This window comes from Tenrec ecaudatus, chromosome 9, assembly GCF_050624435.1.
Source record: "Tenrec ecaudatus isolate mTenEca1 chromosome 9, mTenEca1.hap1, whole genome shotgun sequence".
In the NCBI taxonomy this organism is placed as follows: Eukaryota; Metazoa; Chordata; class Mammalia; order Afrosoricida; family Tenrecidae; genus Tenrec; species Tenrec ecaudatus.
Genome location: NC_134538.1, coordinates 157,997,627 through 158,025,589, shown reverse-complemented (window position 1 = coordinate 158,025,589; position 27,963 = coordinate 157,997,627). Strand labels below are relative to the sequence as shown.

Here is a 27,963-nt window from a genome sequence, read left to right as displayed (position 1 = left end):
GGGCTCCCGGAAGCCCTGGACACCGCCCTGGGCTGAGGTGGCGCCCGGGGCGGGGCGACAGGAGCGGGCGGAGCTGTGGTCTTGGATGCAGAGGCCGCGGCGCGAGGTCCGAGCCGGGAGGGGCCGCGGCCACGGACTCCCGGGGCGCCGCAGACACGGAGCAGCGGCGGCCGGTGGGTGTGGTGCCGCGGGCAGGGGCCCCCGCGACGGGGCGGGACGCGGGTCGCGGGTTGCGCGGAGCCTCCACATCCCGGCCCGCGCGGCCTCCCCGCGACCCCGGCCAGCGAGCGCGGCGGGCGTGGGCTCGGCCTGCCGAGCGGAGGGGCGGGGTCTCGCGGCAAGTGGCCCTCTGCTCGGTCGTCGCGGGCGCTGCGCGTCCCCTGGTGCAGTTATCGGGCGGGTCCCGCCGGGGCGCGGCGCCGCTTGGTTCAAGGACTGGGCTGGAGGCGCCTTCGAGGGAACTTGCCCGAGACGCGCGTGGGGGGCCACTCGATCCGCAGAGAGCGAGGGCTGGCTCTCCCCGCCACCGCCGCCCCCCAGCTGCCAGCGTCGCCCGGGCCCCGTTGTTGGCGGGAGTGGGGTCACAAGGGGTCTTCAAAGAGTTCCAGGAGAAATGGAATTTTCCGACCAACTTTTTGCAGCCCCCTGGGATTTGCGGTCTGCCAGGCGCGGTGCTCTAAGGCCTCTTGATCGGCCCGCGAATGTATTCCTTCCGTGAGGAATCGGGGTTCCAAAAGTGGATTGAGTGGAGGGTTTTGGATCCAAACGAACGTCTCTCTCTTGGGGGACCTTGCCTTAGCCCTTTTAATTACACCGTTCTTTGTCCCACCTGCATCCTCGGTGCCTGTCTCCCACTCTGCATCAATCAGAAAAGAAGACCCGGACACAAAGGCTGTTTTACCGGTAACCTCGCCTAGGGCAGCGCTGCCTTGCAAGCCGCTTCTTTTAGCTGCCAGGGTCACAGCCATTGTTCATTGTGTCACCCAGTCTGTGAGTGAGCGCGGCCTGTCAAAGCAGCGATCACGTGTGTGTCTCCAGGACACATCGGGCTTTGGAGCAAGTTCGGAATAAGTAGGATGATTTGAGAGAATCCCTTGTCTTGGATAAGGGAATTTTTGGCAACTGAGTGCTGCATCTTCTGTGGTTCATGAAACCTTTTAAGAAGGGAGGAGGAGGGTGACTGGAGCTCTGTTGGGAAGCGAGTCACAGGGACTGGAATACAGGGCAGCGGCTTCCGCTTTGAAAGTGAGAAGGACGCCCTTGTGGCAAGGTGAAGGCTATTGGTATAACCTGTTGAACTTTAGAAGCTTATTGATTGGAGGTGACTTCAGCAGGTCTTTTCCATCTGCTGATCTGTACGTTGCCCGCATAGGGTTTTGCCTTTGCAGAGGTATAGCCTTTCCAGTTTCAGTACTTAGGTGAACATGGTTAACTAGCTAGTGAGGAAAGGTTACCGCCCCCATCTTCCCAGTTTGGTCACCTGCCTCTTAAGTAAAAGGCGTGACACCTCCAACTAACCGCGCTTTAGTCAGTGGCGCTCTTGGGTAAGCTTCGGACTGCGAAATGCAAGGTCAGCAGTTCAAACCCATCAGCCAGCCCAGGAGAAAGTGGAGACTGAACTCCCGTACAGATGTACAGCTTTGGAAACCCGGTGTAGGAGTCATCTCAGTGGTCGTGGGCCTATGATGGTGTACCCAGCATGGGTATTTGATGTCTCTTACATAACCCGGGTTCTGTGGTGTTTTAGGGTACAAAAGAGACCCCATTCTCAAATATAGTTTAAGTGGCACAGTGGTGAAGCTCTTGGCAGCTAGCCATAAGGCCCGTGGTTTGGACTCGCCAGCCCCTGCCGGACAGAGATGTAGCAGACCCCTTCTGCCATGACAGAACCCCTGCCATGGGGTCGATGGTAACTCAGAGTGGCCCTCTGACACGCTTTCCAAGTCTTCACAGGGGCAGTCTCCACTTGGTCCTCAAACATGGTTTTGAGGTTCGCAGCCCAGTACTTACCCAGCAGTGCCCCCACGGCTCCCCATGAGCTGCCTTGTCCCGCAGGAGGCTTGTTAGGCCGGTCATGTGTTGTACCCGGTGTTGGTTGCTGTAGACTCCTGGTAACTGCCCGTGGGACAGGGACAACTGAACGCTGGGCAGGGCTTCTGGTGGCTGGTTCTTGGAAGTAGGTTGGCAGGCCTTTCTTCCATTCCATCTCTGGGTGGACTCTGAGCACCCAAAGAGGGACATCAGGTGGTTGGTTGGAGCTGGAGCTGTGCACCGGGAGTCTTCAGCCTGGGGGCTTCTGTGTTGGCTGCAGGAGGCGGACAAGCCAGAAGCGGGAAGTTGAGTGTGCCGGTGACTCAGATTGAGGATGCCCCAGCATCAGGGAAGTGCAGGAGGCCGCTGGGCAGTGTCGCAGGCCCTCTGAGGTTTGCGGTTTTTAATCAAAAGAGTGAAGCAAGCCTGCCTTTGTGGTTTCTCTGGCAGCGGGGAAGGGCCGGGCACCAGCGAGTCTTTCTGACCCCCTGCGTGCCTTGCCTGTGTGGGGACAGCTGCTGGGTGGGGAACAGGGAGGGACCCCATGCCCTTGAGGCATGCCAGCTGGGGAAGATTGCTTCTTCCCTGAAGTGGGGTCCTCGGTGCCCCTGAGGTGTCTGGCAGGAGTGCCAGGCAGAAAGGCAAAGAGGTCCCTGAAGAGAGACCAGGGGTCTGTGGACATCTTTCTGGAGAGTGGAGTAAGAAGGGTGGGGGTGGGAAGACGGCCAGCTGAGACTCTGGTCCCCAGTGGCCGAGATGAGGGGGTGTTTTCCTGTGGCCTCTCCTTGCCCACCTGACATCTGCTTTCTCCCAGCCGGCTGAGACAAGAGGACATCTGTGGGTTGGGATGGATTTAAATCTCTGGATAGCAGTGTTTAGGACCGTTTCCTGCCCTGAAGCAGCGCTCTAGGGAGACTGCCGCCCCCTCAGGCGGTTTAGAGAGCATGAAGCCCCCACACCCCCACACGTTCTGGTTGCTCCACATTGTGGCCTTCAGCCCTGGAGAGAGTCATGCTGGTTTAGAGCTGAGAGGAAACATGCCCTTGCGAGTTCAAGATGGTGAGCTTGTTTTCAATCGTGTGACCCAGGGAGTCCTCGTCTTTCAGATGGCAAGAATGCCACCACCCCCCCACCCTTTAGTGAGTTCTTGCTATCCTGGCACAATAGTTGTATATTCAGTACATATTGACAGATAATGCTGGATGACAAATTCTAACCCACATCCACGGTCACTGAGTCACATTCCAACTCCTAGCCTCCCTTTAAGGCAGGGGAGAAGCGGCCGGTCCCTGCAGTGTCTCGGAGGCCGTATCTGCGAACGGAAGGAGGCAGCCTGGTCTTTGGCCCTCAGGGGGCCTGGTTGTTTTAACTGGCAACCTTGTAGTTTGCACACAGCCCTCTTGTAACCACTAAGCCATCAGGGCTCTCGGCGATTCTAACTGGCAGGGGGACGTTGGTTTTACAGGCGAGTGGAAACCACTGAGGATTTTTTTCCTCCTCTGAAGAGCAGCAGAGAAAGTTGCCTTTCTGCCCACGTCACCAGAACGGCCTCTAGTGCCAGGTGTTATTAGTATCCTCGTGGCTGTAACTTCATTGCACTCATTGTAAGTGGCCTGTTGCCAACAGCAGGTGAAGGTTTAAAACCTTTTATCAGAGTACTTACCATGTCTTGTCTCACCGTCACTGGAGCTAAGGAAAAGCTGGCATATTTAAAGACCAGATCCAGATGGTCTCAAATAGCTTGGTTGTTCTTTTAAAACCCTTTGATTTCTAAAAAAAAATTTTCTTTAGAAGTTGTTGAGAATACCCATATGCCAATCCCACAGTTTCTACACGTTCATTCCAGTGACATTGAACAGTTTGTAACTGTTCTCGTATGTGCTTTCCATTAATGCATGCTCCCTACCCACCAAGGTTCCTGCCTCGTCTTCCAAGTTGCTGTCCACTTGACCCTCTAAGACAAGCCTTGACGGAGCATCACGGGAGCCCCTTGCTGTGCCATCATTCCCACATTGCCTTACTCCGGGCCATGTGGTGAGGAGAGACTAGTCCCTGGAGAAGACATCGTGCTTGGTAAAGCGGAGGGCAGTGCAGAAGAAGGCCCTCAACAAGATGGATGGGCACAGTGGCTGTGACACTGGGCTGGGGCACGAGAACCGTGTGAGCACGGCGCAGGCCCCGGGCAGCATCCGTAAGGTTGCTGTGGATCAGAATCAGCTTGGCAGCACTTCACCACAGCAGGGCCTACTGCTCATGGCAGACATGTTCTAGTTCTGCTAAACTCCTGTTGGGTCTTTAAAAGACTTCAGGGGATTCTTCTGGATTGTGTTTTGTGGATGTTAACCTTTATTGTAGTTTGGGTGCAAGTTTACCACGCAAATTAGCTTTCTGCTTAACAGTTTATACGCATTTTGGTTTAACGTGTGAAGATGATCTCCAGGCGGCAGTTTCGGAGCTGCTTCAGCATCTGGACTCCAGGAAGTCCATGAGAAGGTGGAGCTTTGCACTGCACTTGCCCATTTTCTGACCTGGATTCCCCTGTAGAGTCTTTGGTAGAAACGTTCAGTCAGGGTAGCCAGGCGCCAGCCAGTCCTTCAGCTCTCACGGCCAGGGGGACCTTTAAAGCCTCTGCCGTGGCCATGCAGTCAGTCCCCAAATGCAGTGCCCGCAGAAGCACTGGGATTGTTGGAGCATCCGTTTTTGGAATTACTCGACCTCCTCAGCGATGGCTTTCCTGTCCCCAGCCCTGCTGGCAGCAGCATGCAGCCGTGTTGTGAAACGGCGTGTGCTCAGAGCAGAGCCAGGTTCATCCAAAGCGCCCAGAGCTGCCGTGGTCACAGCCTGACTGTCAAGTGAAGTCTCTGCAGTGGTGGCCACTGTGGCCGTCGCCCTGGCAGCATGCATTTGAGAACTTCTGGCATTCCAGACTGAAGGTTTTTGGCCACCTGTCGGTGGGATTCTGCAGCTTTACACTGCCCCTTATTTTGTTACCGTGTTTTTGCGGGTAAATGACCTTCAGGTGCCATCGGCCCTGGATCACTGGCTTAGATGGCGATCTCCCAATCCCTCCTGGTCCAACCTCACAGCTCCCAGAGGAGGGCGAGCATGTCAGAGGACCAGCCAGCCAGGGGAGCACCCAGAAGGGGTCCATCACTTTATTCCTTGAATCCAGACCCTGTCCGATGGCCTTCTGCCAGGGCCCTTGCTCAGCCAGGGAGGTCTGGCTTCATCGGAGGGTGACTGAGGAAATGCCCTATGATGGCAGGGTCACGAATGACGCCCTGCCACTCCTCGCTGTTAGGACCCAGACTTCGCCAACGGGTGTCTTTGCCTGGCTGCCGTAGTATAGGTGTGAGGGGACCTTCACACATACGTGGGAAAACGGACTTACAAGGTAAAAATTTTAAAAGCACAAATTTTACCTCAACATAAAACCAAGTTCAAGACACATGTGTCAGTGATGGTGTACCAGCCCTAAAACACTGAGGGTCCTGAGAGTTTCATGTGTTCATGCAGTCTTTTCTATATTATGAACTGAAGAAAATGGATGCCCTTTGAAGATTTTGTTGTTATAAAGATTAGGAAACAGTACAGCTAAGAGCTCACAACACAGGAGATCCAGGACAGATAAACCCTCAGGGCCAACAAGGAGCGTGGAGACACCAGGAGGATTAGGGGAGGGTGGGGGGAGAAAGGGGGAATCGATCACAAGGATCAACCTAGATTCTAGAACCCCCTCCTAGGGGGACAAATAACGGAAAAGTGGGTGAGGGGCAACAGAGGACGATGTAGGATTTGGAAAAATAATGTATAATTTATAAGGGTTCATAAGGGAGAGTGGGAAGGGGAGGGAGGGGGAAGAAATAGGGAGCTGATAGTGGGAAGAGAATGCTTTGAAAATGAAGATGGCGGCATATGTGTAAATGTGCTTGACACACTAGAGGAATGTATGGATTGTGACAAGAGATGTAAGTGCCCCCAATAAAAGTATTTTTAAAAAGAAAAAACTAAGAATAGATATCTATAGAAATATGTACAGCATACAAATACTAATTTTATGACAAATGACAAGATAATTTTTTAAATGATTAAAAACAAGTAGTCCTTATTCTTAAGAAATGTGTAGTCTATTAACAACATTTTTATTCTTATGAGACTAGATTTTCCCATGTGAAATGATGCAAGATGATGTAAGTCCAAGTTGGTCGGGTGGTTTCTATATACTACTGTATTCAGATGGTCAATATGTTGTCTAGAATTTTCATGTCTATGTTGGGAAGTTAGATTGAGCTGTAAGTCTTTCTTCTACTGTATTTGGTTTAGGTGTCAGCGTTGTAACAGAATCCAGAGTGAGCTGTAAAAGAAGTTGCCCATTGTTTGAGGCCCTCAAAGATTTTGTGTAAAACTGGAATGACCTGTTCCTTGAAATGTCAATATTATTTGTTAAACCACCTGATTAAAAAAACAAAGATTAGGAAACCCTAGAAGTCTCCCAACGTACAGCAGCTCCGTCGCCGGGGAGAACTGCCCCTGCGGGTTTCTGTGACTCCTTGTTGTTGTTGGGTGCCATCGAGTCCACCCGACCCATAGCGACCATGGGCACAACAGGAGACACTGCCCAGTCCTGCGCCAGCCTCCCAAGAGTTCCTGTGCCTGAGCCCATGGATGCTGCCAGGTGTCAACCCATCCCGATGAGGCCCTTCCTCTCTTTGGGTGCCTCTCTACTTTACTAAACCTGGTGTTCTTCCCCAGGGACTGGTCTCTCCTGATAACATGCCCAAAGTATGTAAGGTGAAGTCTTGCCATCCTTGCCTCTAAGGGGCACTCTGTCCTTACTTCTTGCAATACAGATCGATTTGTCCTTTCAGCAGCCCGTGGTACTTTCAATTCAGATGCATCAATTCCCCTGTGGTCTTCCTTCTTCAATGTCCAACTCTCACGGGCCTGTGAGGCCACGGGGCATGCCCTGGTTTGGGTCAGGCGCACCTTCGTCCTCGAAGTATCATCCTTGCTCTCAGTATTCCCCAGGGTAACCCTTAAAGGAGAAGGACGTCTCATGCTTCTCTCTCAGAGCAGCTGGCGAGTCTAACATCTCCCCACTGCGTGCCCGGCGCTCCTTGAAGAGAAGACAGACGGAGCCAAACCAGGACTGTAAGGTGGATGACTCGTGATTCCCATAGAAACTCACTCAAAGCTGCCCTTGCTTGAGAAGAGGAGTGAGCATTGTCCTGGGAGAGAAACGCTCTCTGGTGAAGCTTTCCCGAGTGGTCTTCTGCTGAAGCTCAGGCTAGCTTTCTCAAAACACTTTCACAATGAGCAACTGTTACCAATCTTTAGCCCCTCCGAAAGCCAACAAGCAGAGTCCTGTGAGCACCTCAAAACACTGTGGCCAATGCCGTAGATCTTATCCCCCCACAGCCCTCTTGGTGAACTGTGCTTTGATTCTTTGTTGCCATGTTTCATTAGTTCATTAGAGAACTTTTAGGACATTATATAGAGGAAGCGTAACCATTGCCCAGAACATCACTAGGTCTAAGAGCTAGTGTTGCACATTTGTAACTCTTAAGTAGACACAGAGTTAGTTGTCTCCCTCGTGTTTCATGTAGCATTTTTTTCACTCCATTGAAAATTCTCTTAGTGCGCCGTGTCGTGCCGAATGACGACATGGTCTCAGCCTGTGGTTGGCCCATCACTATGTGGCCTTTGAAGTGGTGTCGGCACGCTTGTAACAGCACATACTGCCTAGAAACTTGCTCTATGATTACTCGGTGTTGGCTATCATTAACATAATGAGCATGCAGCACCCTTACAAGCACAGCGGCCCCTCTCGGGGCCCGCCCCTTCCCCCGCCCCATCCCCCCCACCCCCAGTGCACAGCTGGCCCTGGGAGCCGGCTTCTCAGGACTGTCCTTCTCAGGACTGTACTCGTTTCTGCTTTATCAGCAGCGGTGTGAAGTTCTCCTTGCAGTCACATGATTGAGGCACGCAAACATTCTCTTGAAGTAGCACTTCTGTTCCTAGCAGTAACCCTTGCTACAAAACATGATTATCAGTGCAGTTTTCTTGTGTCACCTAGCCCAGGCCACCTCGTCCAAGGCTAATTGGTTTTAAGTCTGAAGAAATTCTTTTGGGGCCCACTGCCTGCTCTGAGCAATGCTCTGTGTGTGTTCCAGAAAGAAGAGATGATGTGAACTCTGCGCTCTCCAGGCACCAAGCGCCCAGCTGAGAAGGGCACTGGGGAGAATGGCCCGGCCAGACCGCTCCCGGAGGGGGACACTCCTCTCCCGGTTCAGCCACCATCACGTCGTCGTCTTCCTCCTCACCTTCTTCAGGTGAGCACTCCAGGCTTCTGTCTTGGTTTCCTGTTTGAAGGTGACAGTGGGTGGCAGGTGTCTGGTGCACGAAGCGGCCTGGGCTCACGGTGAAGTGAAACAGGCTGTTTCGTGGTTCTCCTGTTTGGTCGGTACCCACTGCCACCGCCTTTGAGTGGGTGCTGACTCACAGTGGCCTCATAGGACAGAGTGGAACTGCTTCATAGGTTTTTCAACACTAGATATTTATGGGCGCAGACAGCCTCATCTCATGAAGAAGCCCCGTAGTTAAAGCCAGGAGCTCGAGAGCCCGGCCTGTGCCTTGGCGTCTGTGGGCAGCAGGTGCTGTCACCTGCCAGGAGAGGGTTGGGAATGGGCAGTCGGGCTGAGCAGCGCCAAGGTGTGAGGCTGCAGGGTACTTTGATGACTTCTTCGGAGATTTTATTATTATTCCTCTTTGAAGAAACCAGTGAGAAGGCTCTCTCATTATGTAAGAATTGTTAGTTAATTCTGGATGCTTGGTTTAGGGGATACTTTTCTGGCCTGTGTGGGGCAGAGGTGGGACAAGGGGCGGCTGTGAATTAATGTGAGGGAAGAGCCCCAAGGACTGGGGGAGAAGCCCTTGCCCGGCTAGTGCAGTGGCTCCCATGTATGGTCAGTGGTTGGTAGAGACCTCGGAATGAAGGCTGGTTTCTCCATCTTGTTTAGCAGAGACATTCTCAGTTGCTGGCCCTTGTAAAGCAGGTCCCCCAGCCCCTTCAAAAGTGTCCCACAGTGGAATGGAACCTGTGGCCGCGAGCCCTCCACTCTTTGGTGCTACTTTGTCGCTGTCCTTTCAGCGGTGTCTTCTCTCTTTTTCAGTTACTCTCTGCTCCATGCCTCCAGGAAGACCTTTAGCAATGTCAAAGTCAGCATCTCTAAGCAGTGGACCCCGACGGCTTTCAACAAGTCGGCCGAGCTGCCTGCGGAGGTAAGCAGAAGCACAGAGCAGGTGGGTGGAGTGGGCGGCAGGGGGCCAGCCCCTGCCCTGTCCATCTGTATTGCATCCCATCCCCAAGCTCAGGATGCTGAAGGCTTCCTCCTTCCTCGGGCACAAAGGCCACATGCCCCACCTAGTTTCCTGCCCACCTTCACTGCTCAGAAATCACGCCCCTATCCCAGCGAGGATCAGCCTCCCTCTGATCCCACAAGTCCCAAGCTCTGGTCTGCCGGGCGATTCTGCTCACCCGCCACAGCTGTCACTCCATTCTGCTGGCTTTCCCCACCTCTGAGCATTTCCACAGTGTGTTACATGGTTTAATATCCAAGTTCAATGCTTTCTCATTGGTGTATTACTTAGTATCTTGCTTAAGCTCTTTGCCACCCCGTTCTTAGTTCACGATGAACCAAAGCAAGTTTCTGTTACAAGCTGAAGACAGAGTTGCTACCTGTACAAAGCCCTATGGGAACACATCACACTCCTTACTCATTCGTCGTACTGCGTACCCCTTCAGAGGGTTGCCTGTGATCAAGAGGAAGGAAGTAGTCCAAGCTGCACTGAAGGCACTGGCGAAAGCAAGACTCAGGACTGGATAGAATACCATTTAAACTGTGTCAGTAAATAGATGCAGCCCTGGAAACGCTCACTGGTCTATGCCAAGACACTTGGACGATAGCTACTTAGTCAGCTAATTGGAAGAGATCCATATTTATGCTCATTTCAGGGAAACAGACCCGACAGACTCAGACTGTGGAAATAACCAAGCAGTATCATTAATATCACATGCAAGTAAAATTTTGCTGAAGACAATTTTTAAATGGTTGCAGTAGCACATCCACAAGGAGCTGCCAGAAATTCAAGCCAGATTCAGAAGAGGATATGGAATAAGCAGTATCATTGTCAACGTCAAATAGATTTTGATTGAAAGCAGAGAATACTGGAAAGATGTTTACCTGTATTTTATTGACTATGCAAAGACATTCAACTGTGTGGATCACAGCAAATTAATGGATAATACTGGGAACAATCAGGAGCTCAGACTACCATGGTGGGTTACGATGTTGGGCTGCGAGCCACAAGATTGGCGTCAAACCCACCAGCTCCTCCACAGGAGAAAGAGAAGGCTTTCTGCTCTCCTATAGCCTTGGAAACCCCCAGGCCGGGCCTGTCTGGTAGTCACTGTCAGAATTGACTCGGTGGCAGTGGGTCTTTTGGTTTGATTGTGATGGATGAGAATTCCAGAACACCCCAATGTGCCCACATGGAACTTGTACCTCACCCAAGAGGCAGTTGTAGAACAGAATGAGAAGGTGCTGTGTGGTGTAAAATCAGGCAAGACGTGCATCAAGGCTGTGTCCTGTCATGATGTTTATTCAGTTTGTGTGCCGAGCAAATCATCTGACGAGCTGGACTGAATCAAGACGGATGCATCTAGACCTATAAACAACCTGTCACACGCAGGTGGTCCAAGCTGGCTTGCAGAAGGTGACGAGGACTTGAGCACTTACCGATGAAGATCAAGACTGCAGCCTTCAAGGTGGATTATTCCTCAACATAAAGAAAACAAGCCCCCTCACAACTGAACCAACAAGCAACGTCCTGGCGGATGGAGAGATGGTTGAGGTTGTCACTGTGTCTCTTGGATCCTCAGACAGTGCCCACGGAAGGAGCAGTCAAGAAACGAAGTCACGTGCTACTGCATGGAGGACCGCAGAGGACTTCCTGACCAGTGAGCAAAGATGTCACCTTAGGGAGTCAGGTCTGCGTGGCCAACACCGTGGTGTTTTCAAAATCCCCTCCCATGCCTGTGACTGTGGAAGACTGAAGAACAGTGGGTGCATCTGGATCAGGGTGCTGGTGATGAGTATGGGTGTGGTATGGGCACCGCAGGATGAACGAATCTGTCCTGGGGGAAGGGCAGCCAGAATGCGCCATGTGTGGTTGGCAGGGACCCCATGCTCATCAAGCTGAGCATCAGCTACAAAGAGGAAGCCCCTCGACACTGTGCAGTGACACACTGGCTGCAGTCACGAGCTCAAGCAGCAATGACAGGGTGATGCAGGACCCAGCAGGGTTCTGTTTGGTTGTATGTTGGGTCACTGTGAACCCACCTGACAGCACCACGACATCCTGTTACCCTCTGCTCCTCACACAGTGATCGCCCAGTCTCTGATCCCGGCAGATTCGCACTTAGGGTGTCTGGGAGGGGGGATGTGGTCTGGGAAAGTGCCCGCTGGGGCGGGGCATCCTGGTGGCCTTGACCGTGACTGTCATCCTCTCGCAGCTCTGGAGCAGCAACCATCTGTTCCCCGACGCCGAGGGGGCTACGCTCTTCCTGGGCACGCTGGACACCATTTTTCTCTTCTCTTACGCCGTGGTGAGTTGGGAAGGTCTGGGATGTTAAGTGAGGGAGAGGCATAGCGGAAAAGACCCTCAACCTCGTGAAGTTTGTATGGAACTCTGAACTTGCTGACCAGAGACAAGCCCAGTGCTTCTGGAAGGAGCAGTTTGTGTATTCACTCATCCATCCAATGTGCACCAAGTACAGCTCTAGTCACTGGGAGTTAGTTTAACAGAGAGCCAGCCACACGGGTCCGCTCCCTACCTTTCCGCAGCTTGGATTCTCGGGATAGGTAGGGGCATAGGGCTCTGAACCCTGTGGCTCAGCTTTCAGCCAAACAATAGGCAAGTCCACAGGGGATAGTCACACTAGTGAGGCAGGCACATGGAAGAAAAAGCCAGCCTTTGCCAGTCATCGGCCAGCATCCACCAAGGACAGAGCTCGGGTTAGGGCAGGAAGAGGAATGGGGACAGAGACACAGGGAGGAAGTGGCGGTGACTGAGCTGAAACAATGTGTATGAATGGTCAAACTTCAAACCAACCGTCTGCTCTGTGCTCCTTCACCCAGTTCACGCTCCAGCGTGAAAACTAGTGGCGGAGAGCAGGAGCGCAGGAAAAGGACATGGAAAGACCTGAGTGTGGGCTGAGGTGTCAACTGTCATTTGAAGAAGGTGGGTGGGGAAGACAGACGGCGCTGACGAGGGCCATTTGAGCAAAGGCCAGAGAAGTCGGTCAGTATGGGCGATGACTGGACCAGCGTGGCAGTAGGGAGGGCCTAGGTGCTTCCGCTGCCCTGGGAGACTGAACCTGGAGGACAGGTAGGGCGTGTGAGGCTGCTCCAGCCGAGCTGAGGGCCGATGGCTGTTCTCAGGGTGCACGGGGAGCTGAGGGTGCTGCTGGGCTGGGGGATGGAGGGCAGGTGGGTCGTGGTTAAGGTGGAGCTCTGCGCAGAAGGTAGCCACATGCCCTCCTTACTGGGCAAGAGTGGGAGCCGGGCTCTAGGAGGAAGGCCGGGGAGAGGCAGGCGTGGGCATGCTGAATTTGAGGTGCTCACCTTCCACTGCTGAAGAGCAGACCCTGGGTCACCTGGCCTGTGGCCTGTGGGAGAGGCTGAGGCTGGGACACACGTTTCAGAGACCGGAGTGTGCACGGTTGTGAAAGTCAGATGGGTGAGAGCCTCCCGGGACACGGTGGGGGAGGAGTGGGTCCCACAGGGCTGCAGAGGATGGAAAGACGGGCAAAGGGAGGAGACACGCCATGGTGATGCTGTCCTGGTCTGAGGACGTCTTTGTCATCCCAGTCCTGGTGGGACCACAGCTAAACTGGGCTGTGGGCATTCAGCCCTGCTTCCTCCTGTGGACACGAGTCCGGCACTTACAAAGAAGCCTTTCAGGCGTAAGTCAGGTGCCAGTCCTCAGGCGCCTCTGAGGGCTTGGTCAGGGATTATGAGACTTCCCTCCTTCCAAGAGGAGACTGTGACAGGCGGTACTCCGTCCTGGGCACTTTCTGGACAAGGTCCCTTCTGCTGCTTGTGGGGCTTCAGCTGGGGACCCTCCTTTCCACGGAGGGTCTGCAGGCGGGTGGCCCTGCCCCACCACTCTGCCACCACCATGGGTTCTGCGTGTGTTGGCACTGCTCCTTCTGTGAGTGAGGTCATCTGAAGGGCGTGCCCGTGGGCCCTGGTCTGCAGGCACCTCACCTTGGAAGCTCCTGGCTTTGCTTTCTGGGGTGGCGGCCAGGCCAGCAGGAGCAGCAGCTGATGAGCAGGCCAGCGCAGCCGTGCGGCTCTGCGCTGCGTGGTCACCCCACCTGCCTGTTCACGGGTGGACCCCAGGCACACTCCGGGCCCGAGTTTGCACGGCTAGTCATGGACTCCATTGGAGGAGGGCAGAACGTTGGTGCCTGACGTGCAGCACCGCTGCCCCCCATCTGTGGGGGAGCCAGGGTCCCGTCAGACAGGCAGCCGGGGCTCTTGCCGAGCGGCACTGCGTGGTGGTACTGCGGCACTGTGTGTTGGGCTGCTGGCTTCTGGTCTCCGTCAGTCTCGGTGGTAGCCCCACGCTGAGGTGTGTTGGTGGGTGAGGCGCTGACGGAGATGGCCAGTCTGGGCTGTGTGTCCGTGGGAGCGGTGACGTGGAACACCTTCCTTTTCAGGGCCTCTTCATCAGTGGCATCGTGGGGGACCGGCTCAACCTGCGGTGTGTCTTGTCATTTGGGATGTGTTCGTCCGCACTGGTGGTAAGTGGCAACGCTTCCGAGCCGTGCCCTGTTGTGCGAGAGAGAGCCCGGGCAAGGAAGGCCCCTCCTCGGAACTGGTCTCTGTGCTGCTGTTTGCACGCGTGAGTGTGTCCGAGTTCTCCCAGGGAGCAGCCGGTGCCCGACCCGCTGCACCACCAGGGCGCCTTTCACTTCCAGGGTCTGTCCCTTCAGTCCAAGGAAGAGCTTTTTCCCTGGAATATTGGAAATGGAGGTACTTTATTCACAGACAGCTCGCCCGGCAGACACGCACATGTGGGGAAGGACAGCGCAGCCTTTTTACTCTGCACCTTTGAAAAACAGAGGTGTCATGTCTGTAAACTCGCCCTCTGTAGCTGCTCATTCTGAGTTTTAGCAGAACGGCCAGTTGCCTGGCTGCTGGTCCATCCACTAGTGCCCTTGGCCTTCAGCAGCCACTGGCCATAGCCCCCGGCCCTCAATGGTGGGCTCCTCCAGAGCATCATGTAACGGCACCCTGTGTGCAGTTCATAATCCATGCCGACCACTCTCACAGAGCACTCTCAAAGCATGCACACTCTCAAAAAACCCCAGAGGAAATAAGTCAGTAGTTAAAAAGGAAAAGTGCCGAGAGCCGGTGCTTGAGGATGGCAGTAACCTGCTGAGCAGACGGCAGTTTGTTGGTTTTACTCTCTTGGGAAGCTCGTGCTGCTCAGTCCCTCAGTTGGCTGATTCATCGTGCCCTGCACCATCCTCTCATTGCCCTTAGGCTTGAGCCTGGCTGTGCATCGAGGGCCTCGCCCTCTAGCTGCCTCTCACCCAGCATTACGCCCTTCTCCAGGGACCTGTCTCCTGACACAGGTCCAAAGGGCGTGGGCCCACGTCTCGCTCTCCTGGCCTCAAAGCAGCAATCTGGCCGTACTTCTTCCAAGACCGATCTATTTACCTTGAACGGAGTGGCCACACCCATCAAAACAGCCAGCCCTGACCAGTGCTCACGAACACAAACATGGAACTGTCCTCTGCCCTTTGTCCTCTGTGACCTGTCCAGCGAGCCTTGTTCCACAGCTTGCTCTCCTTCCCCCACGTTCTCTATGCTTTCTTCTTTGTCCATGACGCCCCCTACCCATGTCCCAAAACAGCCTCGCCAAATCGGCCGAGGCTCCAGGGGTGAGTTTGGGGCCTGTCACCTGTATTGCTCACCTCTGGTGTTCTTTAAGTTACTGGTGTCTTCAGTGGATGCACGACTGTGGCCACCGCCTGGCAGATGTAAGTAGAATAATGGTACCACGGGCAGTGCCCTTCTGTCAGCTCTGCTGTGTGGCGGGGACCGTGTGCAGGGGTCACTGCATTTTCAGGGAAGCTTGAATTTGAGGAAAAGAACTTAATGTGCAGTGGCGGGCAGCAGGTTTGCAAAACATGCATGTGACAGCCAAGAAGAATTGGAGACTGAGTGATGCGGTTGGTGGGGAATGTGAACTAGACTGCAGATTGGCAGTAGAATGAACAAGTCGGGGGAGAGACAGGGTGCCCTTGGAAGTGAGGATGGCCAGACTTCCCTGGGCACTTTGCATGTGATCACGAGGGTCCAGCCCCTGGGAAGGGCTGTCTCTTCGATCTAGAAGGTTCCCAGTGTGGGGACCCGGGGTCCAAAGGACACACCTGGCTCCCCTTCTTGGGGGTAGTCAGGTCCCCCTTTCTTTGCTCCTCTCTGCTTTCACCTCCTGAGTTACAGGTGTGACAACAGGAGAGTAGGGACTAGTCACACCCTCTAGCACCACAGCTTGGGAAGCAGCCCACCCTGATCCCGCCTCATTATCATAATGGGCCGCTCTGAAGTGGATGCCCCCCCCCCACCCCTGGCACAGAGACTGACATTACAGCCCCTCACGGGATGAGGACCAGGACGAGGATGGTGGCTCGCTGGGCTGTGCGAGGGCATGGGCCTCACCACGGGGCTGGGGTGGGGGTGCCCCTTTACTCAGAAACCACATGAGGCTGCTGTAGTGGTCAGTTCGCTCTCAGTTTCCATGCGAAGCGGGGTCCGGTATGAATTCTGAGAGACTTTAAGCTCCCGTGCGTGTCTGGGAGTGAGGCTTCAGTTGGCGGTTTGAGGTCTCTCAGCCCAAGTTCTGCTCTTGTGTTCACATGAAAGACTCCCATTCACCTGACTCCTGTGCACAGGTGTCAGAAGAGCAGGTGGAGGTGGGTGCCTGGCAAGGGCCAAAGCTGCTCATAGACGCCCAGAGGGCATGTCGTGCCTCCGTAAACCTCAGCCTGAAGGCAATCGGCACTCAGTTCCACCTCCATCAGTCAGTAAGTGAGGCACCCCACTCTGTCAGCCAGTCTCCTGCCCAACGGCACGCAGCTCTCCACCACTGTGCTTCGTGCTCTGGCTCCTGGCTCTGCTGCTGCTCCTCCGATGTCAGCTGTCTTCACTGCACAGAGATCCTGGGGTTCCAAGGACACAACCACCCCCGGCTCTGGCTAGTAGTGAGGTCCCCTGCTGTTTCTCAGAGGGCTCATTGTGTGCCCACAGGATGGCACTCAGGGAATCCTGTTTGCATTTACCCATCAGTGAATCCTATCAGGGTCTTGCCCCACCTTCCTACCAGACCCAGGCAGCAACAGGGAGTGACAGAGGCTTTGGCTACTAGGGCCTCATGAACTAGGACACACAGGCTCTCCCATCTCTGACCCTCTCGCCCGTGGCAGCTTGGTGACTGTCTTGCTCAGTGCCAGCTCTGGCCAGGGCATCTGCAGGCTGGCCACACACCCCCAGGCTCATGTGTTCACGGCGTCTCCTGTAAGTGGTGCATCTCCAGATGTGACAGGTTCTCTTGTGTCCCTTCTCCAGGTCTTTGTCTTTGGCACCGTCACAGAGTGGCTTCATTTCTACAACAAGTGGTTCTACTGCGCCCTGTGGGTCATCAATGGGCTGCTGCAGTCCACAGGCTGGCCCTGCGTGGTGGCCGTCATGGGCAACTGGTTCGGGAAAGCTGGGTAAGCCACTCTGCCCAGCACCACTGCTCAGCTCACCAGAGGCCGGTCGGTGGCTTGCTCCTCAGGCATTGCCCTGGAGAGGAGGCACCCAGCGGGCCCACCCCAGGGTTCGAGTTCAGACGGAGGGAGTGGGTCCCAAGTTTTCCTCGTGATTCTGTTTAGAATATTTCCCCCACCCCCGCTGTCGCCCTGAGTGCCTTCCTGTGGGCGTGGCCTTTCTCAGGGACCTGCTCCAACTTTCTTAGGTGGGAGACACCTTAGTGGGGCCAAACTTCACCATGTGATTCCGATTAAGAATGCCAAATGTCGGGGCTTCCCCAAACCCCCAAACCGGCTTGTACTTCCTAGGCTGTATTTGACTTGAGGTTCTTGAGTTTGTCAGTTAAAGAAAAAATTCTCTTTTGAGGTGACTGGATTGTTTTTGTATTTGTCAGTGGATTCTCCTGGCTACCCCCTCCCAGTCCCGGGAGCCCTTTATATTCTGAGTGCAGGTCTGCCATTGGACAAGCACGTCCTGGTCTTGATGCCCTTTTATCCCCTTTCCCCCTGCCTCCCAGTGAGCCCCAGAGCAGGTTTCAAAATCATACACTTTGGGAATTAGGTAACACCGGATGCTTTGTCTTCCTGGTGTCCTTAAAACCCCCTCAGGCGGGGTGTTGCCTCTCTGTGGCATCTGTCTTTGTGGCTCTGGCTGTGTGACATATGGCCTGTCCCACAGCCCCACCTCTGAAGCCCTGTCTTGTCATCCCTCTTCTCCCTCCCGCCCCCGCACCCCAGGCGGGGAGTGATCTTCGGGCTGTGGAGTGCCTGTGCCTCCGTGGGCAACATCCTGGGAGCCTGCCTGGCGTCCTCCGTCCTGCAGTATGGCTATGAGGTGCGTCCCCCATGGCTTCATCTGGGCACAGGGCACCCTTTGTTGAGACGGCAGTCGTCGCATGGCTGTCTGAGACGGCTTCAGCTGTGTCTGGGTCCTGAGAGTGCTGACAGCTGCTCCCCTTAGGGTGTAAACAGGGCCCCCACCCCAAGTCACCCCACAGCAACCCTGCAGGACCAAGACTACCCGTCATTGCAGTAATAGGCAGCCTCATCTTTCTCCTGAGGAACAGCCAGTGGCTTTGAACTGTCAACCCTCTGGTTAGCGACCAGACCTTTAACCCGCTGCCCTATGTGGGCTCCTTTATTGTATGAAGGCCCCACACCGCTAAGAAAAGGCCTGGCAGCAAGCACCCTGAAAGGGAAGTCCCTGGGAGTCGAGCCCACCCCTGACCACGTGTGAACATGCCCCTGCACACATGGCTTGTCCGTGTGGTCAGCGTGTGGTCAGCACCTGTTCCTGAAGCCTTTCCAGGTTCTCCTGGAGCAGTATGTTTGGGATCGGTGTTCCAGCCCACCAGCCACTCCTTGGGAGGGGCAAGGGGTGCACATCTGTTTCCCTAGGGGTGTTCAGTCTGGGGACCCCATGCTGAGTCACTGTGAGATGGAATGAGCTTGGTGGCAGTGGGTTTGCTTGGGCTCTGGAGCCCTGGTGGCACACTGGTTAAGCAGTCCACCTTGGAACCCCCATGGGGGGGTTGTGGTGTGCACCCTGGGGGGTGCAGTCTGCTCTGTCCGGGGGGTCGCTGTGAGTTGGAACCCTGTGGGAGGCTCCAGATAGTAGCTGCCATACCCTTCCCTGCCTCCCACCTGTGCTCTGAGCACCCCACCTGTCCGACCGTACCCCCACGCCGAGCCTTTTCTGTCCTGTCTCCCAGTATGCCTTTCTGGTGACAGCGTCGGTGCAGTTTGCTGGTGGAGTTGTCATCTTCTTTGGGCTCCTGGTGTCCCCAGAAGAAATCGGTGAGGAGGGGGACCTGGGGTTGTGCTGCTGTTGGCGCTCTGTGGGGGCGGGTGCCTGGGGAGGGGAGAGGAGGGTCCGGAGGCCTGGCTGGTCTCCGAGGACAGTTTTCCTCATGGAAACCCTGCCTGTGGATCAACCAGGATGTTGTCCTGATTTCACCTTTTGAGGAAGCTGGGGTTGGGGCGGGGGCTGGAGGGGTGCCCTGCTCTTACTTGTGACAAGAATTGGATTAGATACTTACCTGGGGCTAAAGGCAGCAGGTGAGAAGGCCCAAACCCGGAGGCCTTTTTTTGTGTGTTTTTTTAAAATCATTTTATTAGGGGCTCTTACAACTCTTACCACAATCCATACATACATCAATTGTGTAAAGCACATTTGTACATTCATTGCTCTCATAATTCTCAAAACATTTGCTCTCCACTCAAGCCCCTGGCCTCAGCTCCTCATTTTTCCTCCCCCCTCCTCCGACCTCCCTCCTCCCTCATGAACCCTGGATAATTTTTTTCTTTTTTTTATTATTATGTTTTAAAATTTACTGAGGCTGATTTTTTGGCTGATCATATTATTTATGAACCCTTGATAATTTATAAATTGTTATTTTGTCATATCTTGCACTGTCTGACATCGCCCTTCACCCACTTTTCTGTTGTCCATCCCCCAGGGAGGAGGTTGTATGCAGATCCTTGTAATCGGTTCCCCATTTCCACCCCACCCTCCTGGTATCGTGTTAAAGTATTTTTAACGCAGTGATGGTTTACATATTTTCAGAGACACTTCAAGTGAGCACACAGTGTGCAGGGACTCATGCCAGCAGATGGCATGGGATAAGGGGAGCCCTGGACTCGGTACTTATGAGCTGTTGACCTTGACCCATCTTGGCCTCGGAAACTTTCACCCCATTGGCCCTGAACACCATTGGCCCTGACTATGGGCCAAACCCCAGTCCACCCTCCCTATTCCCCAGGGCACAGCAGCCCAGGGTCTCAGGGCAGAGCTCGGGGTGTCAGTGACCAGGCCTTTCTGCTGAGGTGCCTCTACATGGACCTGACTCCATCCTCTTGACAAGCTGTTGAATACTTGCTGTGGGGGCCCCCAGGACTTGCGGGTGACCCTTGACACGTGGGCTCCTCCTCTCCTTCTAGGGCTCCCGGGTGTGGAGGCCAAAGATGGAAGCCTGGAGGAAGACTCACACCAGCCACTGATCACGGGCGCCGGCATCGAAGACGACTACGAACCTAACTACTCCGTTCAAGCAGGCGGTGCGCCGGCCGAGCCCCATGAGGTCAAGGCCATCAGCTTCTCCCAGGCCTGCTGCCTTCCTGGGGTTATACCGGTGAGGACCCTGCCCCAGACCCTTTGGGGGGAGGTAGCAGATCAGCATGGCCATGGACAGCCTGGTGTCAGCTTGAGGGAACCACAGTCTCTGCCATGCTACGCAGCCTGGACGAGCACAAAGCCACTGGGGATGCATGGACACACAGGGACTGCCCCTGCCCCTCAGTTCACCTGACTAGTTCAGCCAGATCAATGCTTGACAGACCTGTCAAGGTCGGGTCATGGATTGGCCTCATTTGGTGGAATCTGACCGCTGCAGAAGGGTCTGCCCTTCACAGGATGGTCCAGAAGGAGCTCCCTGTAGTGCCCGGTGGGCCACCTGCCAGGTATTAGCTCAGGAAGCACGCTCCTGCTGTCACCGTGTCCACCCACTAGCACCCTGCTGCCAACTTGGCTCGGGGCCTGAGCACTGAGGGAAGTTAAGACCCAGGCTAAGTGTCCAGTTTGCCCACGGACTCTGAGTTCAAGATACGTCCTGGCCGCCAAGTGTCTCAGCCCCACTGTGGGGCCTACCCGGGGGCTGCAGCCCTGGGTGTGGGGGAGTTAGCCCCTGGCTTTTCAGCTTGTAGTTTTGCTTCCATAAACACACTCAAGTCTACCCCAAGCCCGTCACTTAGCACCACCCAGGGGGACAGAGCAGAGCTGGCCCTGAGTATTTCCCAGGCAGTGAGTCCCCACGAGCACAGCCTCGTCCATCTCCACTGAGCAGCCAGTGGGTTTGAACCTCCGACCTTGCAGCTGCAGTCCAGGACACTTTGCCGGTTGCTGTGTGTCCTTCTGACCAGACCGCACCTACCTGGGTCCCAGGCCTGGCGAGTGAAAGCCAGGGTGGAGGCGGGTTCAGAGTACAAGGTGCCCGTGCAGCAGGGCACCGCCTGCAGCCAGGCGGTCAGAACTGAAGAGCCATGTGCTTGGTGTTCTTGGCCCAGCGCCGTGCCTTTCTGCTAGACGCCCCGTCCCTTTGTAGCCCTGTCAGTCTGCCAGGCCGCACACAAGCTGCCGGCTCTTGTGTTTCGTGGCCTGCCAGCCTGAGTGGACACAGAGTGGCCTTAGTCCCTTTGTCTCGGGCCAGCTGACCAGTGGAACGCTTTTGGCTGGGGCCTGGCTCTCTAGGGGACAGTGGTAGCCGTGCTGGAGGCACTGCTGGGGACCATGGGGGCAGGGGGTACGGCCAGATGCCCTCTGAAGGCCACCTGCCCTGCTTGCCTCATCCCTTTGATGTACAGGACCCCTGCCCTCACCCACCTTCCCCAGAGACTAGCCACCTTGCTCCTTAACCTGCTTCTCTCCTGAGCCTCGTGTCTTTGGGTGTTTGTTGCACGAATCCAGCAGCTTCTGTGTGGACAGCTCAGGGACGGGGGTTGGGCAGCAGTCCGCCATGACCGTAGCCCTCCAGCCCCCACTACTACGTGCTTTCCTCTCTGCCTATCTAGCATACGCTCTCCTGCTGACAGGAAAGGCTTCCGCCTAGCACTGGGCCCTTAGAAATGAGCAGGTGTTTTCACCCACGGCTACTCTCTCTGCTTTCCTGGACACCCATGGGACCAGGAGCAGGGGAGGTGACGTGCCACAAGTGGAAGCGTGGACAGGCATGACTAACCTCAGGTCTGGGTTCTCCCTGGCTCCTGGCACTGAGTGCTCTTGACGGTGCTGGCCTGTCTTGCAGTACTCGCTGGCCTACGCCTGCCTGAAGCTGGTCAACTACTCCTTCTTCTTCTGGCTGCCCTTCTACCTGAGCAAGAACTTCAAGTGGAAGGAGGCCGAAGCTGACCAGCTGTCCATCTGGTACGACGTCGGAGGCATCATAGGTAGGCAGGTGGGGCCATGCCCATCCCTGCTGGGCCGCGAGGTCTGTTTGTTCCCATGGCTGTATCGTCCCTTCATAGCTCCCCTGGTGGGACAGAGCTCGGGCAAGTTGGGGCTTGTGGGCTCTGTTTCTGCGTCTTAGGATGACACCGGTGTTTGCCGCCTCTGTGGTCCCCTTGAATGTAGTCCTCTGCACATGTCCCTTGGAGCCCTAGGGGCCCTCTTGGGTAAACATTGGGCTGCTAACTGCAAGTTCATGGTTCAAAGCCACCAGCCTCTCCGAGGGACAGAGATACGACTGTCCCGCTCCTGCCAGGATTGACGTCTCAGAAGCCCTGCCCCGGCTCACTGGGTGGGATCAGCTGGGTGGCCTTGGGTATACATTTCGGTTGGTGCACTTCCAAGGATCTTTCCGCTGTGAAGGGAAGCGAGTGTCCAAGATCTAAGTGAACAAGAAGGGGTTCCTCTTCTCTGCACCACTGATGGCTGTGACAGCTCAGTGCGCAGGCCGACCTGTCGTAGGGGACAGGCCTGACCGTCTGAATCCAGCTGGCCGTTGCCGGGAGGAAGGGTGTGAGGGACACAGCTATGCCCCACGCATGAGCCTCTCTGTGACGTGCACATTCTGTTGTGAGACTCACCTGTGAAAGCCAGCACCACACCCTTGGGTGACACACCCTTCCTGCACCTGAACTCCTGGCCCTTCTCTCAGATCCAGAGCCGAAGGGAAGGGCGCGACTACATGGGTCCTTAAAAATAAAGCGCCCAAGTGCCCTGGGGCCTCCTGGCCACCAGGCCTCACCATGGGGAGGGTCACCCCCTCTCTGTCCACTTTCCCCGCCCTCTGGTCAGCATGAGTCTGTGGCTGCTGACTTCCTGTTGCTGCTGCCGGCTGCCCTCGCTCCTTCTGGCTCGCACCTGGGCCCGCCTCCCAGCTGTTAGGCTGGAGCCCACTCTGTCCACCCATCTCGTCCAGGGTCCTTCTCTCCCCAGACTCCTGCCTTGCCAAGTACCAGGGTCTTCCCCAGCACACGAGGCAGTGTCCCAGCCTTCTCTCTAGAGCGTTCCGAGACGGTTGGTCGGGGCGACAGTCCAGATGCTTCCAGTGCTCTCCGCGCTCTTCACTTGCCCTGTCCAGGGCCAGCTTTCACAAGCGTGTCGGGCCCACCTGCGTGAGTCTCTGCCGCAGGCCTATCCAGTGTGACACAGGCTGTGATTTCTTGACCGCTGCTTTTGTGGTGAAGATTGGGAGGCTCTCGACCTCGCAAAGGGCTACCGCCTGGCCACTCACAGGGGTAGTTCTACCTGGTCCCGTGAGGTCACTGAGTCAGAATGACTCGGTCATTGGGACCGTGGTTTTGGTTTGATTCACAGGCTGTAGGGAGCCCTGAGCTCAGTGTTGAGCTGCTAACCTAAAGGTCAATGGTTCAAGCTCACCAGCCGCTCCTCGGGAAAGATGAGGTTGTCTGTAAAGATGGACATGCCGACACCCTACAGAGCGGGTCTGCTGTGTCCTGTGTCAGGGTCCACCTGCAGGCTGTGGGCTGTTAAGGCCTCAGACACATGACCCGGGAAATGGTCTCTCAAAAGTCCCTGGTAGGACATCAAGAAACTGACGGGTTGTTCTCGGGAGAGACAGGGTAAGGCCCTTCCGTCTGTATGTTGGTGTCTGATTTACAGTGGCCTGTGCCCATCAGCTGCTGTGGCAACGCAGCGTCCATCTTTCTCAGAGGAAGCTAAGGAGGGGCTCTTCTGGAGCCCACCGTCTTAGGGTGGCCAGCTGTGGGGTCCAGGTGGGGAAGGTGGGTGCCAGGACTGACCAGGGTGGCCAGCCCTGCTGCCCCTGACTGCTTTGTCCTCTGCAGGTGGCACATTGCAGGGCTTCATCTCCGACCTGCTGCAGAAGAGGGCCCCTGTGCTGGCACTGAGCCTGCTGCTGGCCACCGGGGCCCTCGTGGGATACAGCCGTGAGTATCCCTCTGCCCCAGGGCTCTCCGGTCTCTGAGGAGGTGTTTGCCACAGAGTTAGGGAATGCCTGTGGAGACCTGAGGCAGTGACAGGCAGCCACATCCCTTTCATGTCCCCGAGCACCTGGCAGTGTCCCTCCAGTGGCTGATGTGACTGGGAGGACATGGACCTGGGCTGGCTTGGTGAGGACCCAGGCAAAAGAGCAGTTAAAAGGTGGGGTCCGGGGTGGGGAGGAGGGTGATGAGTGAGTCTGGCATCTGCATGAGAGTGGAGCTGCTAGTGTGTCCATGCATAGAACATAGAAGCCCAATAGGGCAGGGGGGTCACAGTCATCCCCAGGGCCACTAGCGGAGACTGCCGCCACCCGTGAGGTCGACTATGGCCTTCTGCCTCTCTCTCACAGGCTCGCCGGACAGCAAGTCCATCAACGCTCTCCTGATGGCAGTCACAGGTACAGAGAAGTATGTTCACAGTAGAATTGGGAGCCGCCTCCCTGTTGGCTGCTGCAGGCCTCTGGTCATGCCCCCCTCCTTCTGGAACCTCCTGACACTTTTGGGGAGCAGTAAGCCCAGAAACACTTGGCAAAGGCCTCTAGGATTGGATGTCATGGCCCTCCAGACAGGAAGGAAACTGCCCTGTGGGGGATGGGGTTCTAGGAAAGCCCAGTGGTCCTTCCTTTGCAGGGTTCGCTCTGCCCTGCGTGGGGTCTCCTGTCCCGTGTCAGCTTCCCCGCATTGCCTCTGGACGAAGTCCTTTAGAACTGTCGGTGACACATCCGGAGCCAGCATTTGGAGAGGTCTTGGTCGCGGGCCCAGCCACTCACTAGGCAGCTGTGGCAGTGTAGTTGGTCCACCTGCGGGCACATACCCAGGAAGCTGGCTGCTCCGACCACAGTCAGCCTAGAAGCTGGCGACTTGGTGTGTGATCTGGGAGCCCACATGGCCATGTGTGTACAGAGGGGAGCGCTCCCACTGTTGCTGGGTGGGGGCCGCCTCCCCCAGTGGAGCTGCCTAGTGGCCAGAGTAGGAGGACCACGGCTGCCCTTGGCTCCTTTATGCACCAGTGTCCCAGGGGGTACCAGGATGTCTTCCTGAGAGCAGGTCGTTTGTGACTGTAGGGTTCTTCATTGGTGGACCATCAAACATGATCAGCTCTGCGATTTCTGCTGACCTGGGGCGCCAGGAGCAAGTCCGCGGGAGCAGTGAGGCGCTGGCCACTGTCACGGGCATCGTTGATGGAACTGGGAGCATTGGGGCTGCGGCTGGCCAGGTGAGAGGGAGGGGGCATGGAGGAGTGGTCAGGGGCTCAGACATCCTTGGTGGTCCTGCCCTCCTGCAGCACCCAGCTGTCAGTAATTTCCTTTCCTCAGAGGCAGCCGTGGCCGCCCTGTTGTGTAGCCACTCCGTTTGATCAGTTTCTAATCATCTTCTCATCCTGTCTCTCTCTCTCAGTATCTGGTGTCTCTGATCCAGGACAAACTTGGATGGATGTGGGTGTTCTATTTTTTCATTCTCATGGTAAGTGTGTAAGGGTAATGTGTTTTTCTTATTAATATACTCTAAAGCGTTTAGACTGGAGAAATGGAGAAAAGGTTGAAGGTGTCAAGGATTGTATCTTACATGGAACAGTGAAGCCATCAAAAGATGTCTTGCATTAGGTAAGTCTGCGGCGTAAGACCCCTTTAGAGGGTGAGGTTACTTTGAGGGCTAAGGTGCACCTGACCCAAGCCGTGGTGTTCTCTCACCACATCATCTGCATGTGAAAGTTAGACCTTGAATAGGAAGACTAGAAGAATCGCTGCATTTGCATCGTGGTGCTGAAGAAGGATGTTGGAAGGACAAACCACTCTGTGTTGGAAGAAGTACAGCCGGAGTGCTCCATGGCGGCAAGGACGGAGAGACCAGCCCCTGGAGAAGGATGCCGTTTGTTAAAGTGGAAAGGCAGTAGGAAGGGGGAGGCCCTTGAGGAGGTGGACTGGCCCCGTGGCCGCATCAACAGGCGAGGCCAGGGATGGCCGGGGCCAGGCCGTGCTTCCTTCCCGTGGGCACGGGGTCGCTGTGGTCGGAGCCCTCTTGATGGGACCCAACAGCAGCAGCAGCAAAGCATTACATCACTTGTTGAAATCTGTCAGCTTTTTTGAAAAGAGGCTTTTGTAAAAAGTCACATCATATTCACCTGACAATAATAGATCTCTTTTGAGGACTCCAAGTCTGACAAGTATCTCCACCTAGAGAAGCTGACAGTGAGGGACTGATGTCGATCCCTGGCCTGCTCCATTGGGGTCCTGGCCTGGCCAGCTTGGGCTGGTGACCTGGGCTAGCCCCACACCCTGCTGTGACCAGCACTGGGCCAGTGCACTTGTGGCTCTGAGCGTGGTCGTCACTTCTAGATGGGCCCGCTATGCTGGGCATTGTTGACTGGGGCTTACACTTTCTGGGGATAGCTGGCATGTGATTTGCCATTGAGGGGCATGTGATGCACCTGTGAGTGTCTGAGTGGATGGTGTGTAGACCGTGCCCCCTGAAGCATACCCAGCGCTAGAATCCGGTTACTGTGCACCACCCAGCCCATCCTGACCCATAGGGACCCCGGGACACCAAGTTAGCTGCCCTGGGGGGAGGGGGGGGGTTCCTGGGTGTTAGTGTACACAGGAGCAGATGGCCAGGGTGCCCTTAGCTACTGCTGTCACCCAGCACTGATGCTGGTCTCTGCCCATCTCAATGCCCCACTTACACCCACACCCAGGAGTGCCTGCTGGGAGCCCAGGGGCCAGCAGAAGCCGCAGAAGGAAACACTGCTATTTCTGCTCCCCTTATGACAGAGGGGTTCTTTTTTGCTTCTCAGCTCCGTTTGGAGAGGGAAAGGTAACCCAAGTATTTGGTATTAACAATAACCTTAGCCTTAGTGGCACATGGGTTACACAATGGGCTCCTGACCACAGAGTTGGCGGTTCAAACCCACTATCCATTCTGTGGGAGAAAGATGAGGCTCTCTGCTTCTGGATAGACCGACAGGGCCCATGCTACAGGGTCACTGTGAGTCTGAATTGACTCGATGGCAGGATGAGTGATAGTTTTACTATTTATGATCAGGTGCTGTCTTCCCCTGGAGGCCCCATGAAGGCCCACAGCGCGATGCCCGGGACACGCAGAGAAGACTCCGCTGATGGTGTCCCTTTCTCTCCCCCCGCAGACAAGCTGCACGATCGTCTTCATCCTGCCCCTCGTCGTGAGGGAGGTGGGCCACCTGGTGCGGAGGAGAAGGGCCCCTGTGTTAAATGAGTGACGGCGGGCCACACACTGCCACGGCACCTGGAGGGGCTCTGCTGCCCGCCCTCGCTGTGGGAGCCCCAGCCAGCTGACTTCCCCTCGGGACGAGACCGTCGTGATGTGGTGCTGTTGTTTTACAAGTGTGGAGCGGCCTCCCCTCAGCCTGACATGCCGAAGCCCCCCTGACCTGGGGGGTGGGTGGTGGAGATACCTCACCTCGTACCCCACAGGCAGAGGGTGTGCCCTGCATCCTCTGTGTTCAGGGGACCCAGCCTGAGCAGCCTGGTGGGGCCCCGTGCTCGTCTGGCAGGAGAGGGCTCGTCCCACAGCACGTCACCGCTCTGAGGACAGAACCTTCAGGTCCTCGTGGCCTGACTCCGTCAGCCCTCCCACCCTCCCACATTCAGAGGCCACACAGACTTCCTGTCGAGGACCAAGGGCACGTCCGTTAGCCTGATCATTCCAGCGAGGGTCTGACAACCCAGGCACTCAGCCCTGATCTGCCGGCTGGGCACTTGATGGTCGACTGCCATTGCTGGACTCGGCACAGCCTGGCGTTTCTTCGGCAGACGGCTGGGTGGGAGGGCCCCTTGTCGGGCCCCTTGTCGTGCTAGGGCATGGGAAGAGGGGCAGGGGCTGTGGTCACTCATCGATATTATCAGGTCACCCTATATGTGTTCTAAATCATGTAAGCAAACACGGGGTGGGGTGCACGATGTTCAGCTTCCTGCTTTATACTCTTTTGAGATGTGGATGTTCGTGGACCTGATAACATCAACGTTATCCAATCATGCAAACCTCCAATCACTTCATTATTATGACTGACAGACAGGGAAATAAAGGGACTTTTGTAGTACATACATGTCCAT

General features: G+C 55.6%; 1 protein-coding gene across 2 annotated transcripts; it reads left to right on the top strand.

The window, feature by feature from the left end:
- The first annotated feature begins 37 nt into the window (after positions 1-37).
- Positions 38-27,950, top strand: SLC37A3 (solute carrier family 37 member 3). Of its 2 annotated transcripts, none has more exons than XM_075558736.1 (15): positions 38-173; positions 8,205-8,363; positions 9,204-9,312; positions 11,606-11,698; positions 13,817-13,900; positions 16,734-16,879; positions 17,657-17,753; positions 18,631-18,715; positions 19,859-20,049; positions 21,718-21,859; positions 23,723-23,824; positions 24,229-24,276; positions 24,943-25,094; positions 25,277-25,342; positions 27,018-27,950. In XM_075558736.1, the coding sequence occupies exons 2-15, from the start codon at positions 8,275-8,277 to the stop codon at positions 27,108-27,110; spliced, it is 1,497 nt and encodes a 498-aa protein (XP_075414851.1). In that variant the 5' UTR covers positions 38-173; positions 8,205-8,274; the 3' UTR covers positions 27,111-27,950. The 2 variants fall into 2 exon arrangements, with proteins under 2 accessions (XP_075414851.1, XP_075414852.1); XM_075558737.1 differs by lacking the exon at positions 38-173 and adding an exon at positions 724-903.
- The last annotated feature ends 13 nt before the right edge of the window (positions 27,951-27,963 follow it).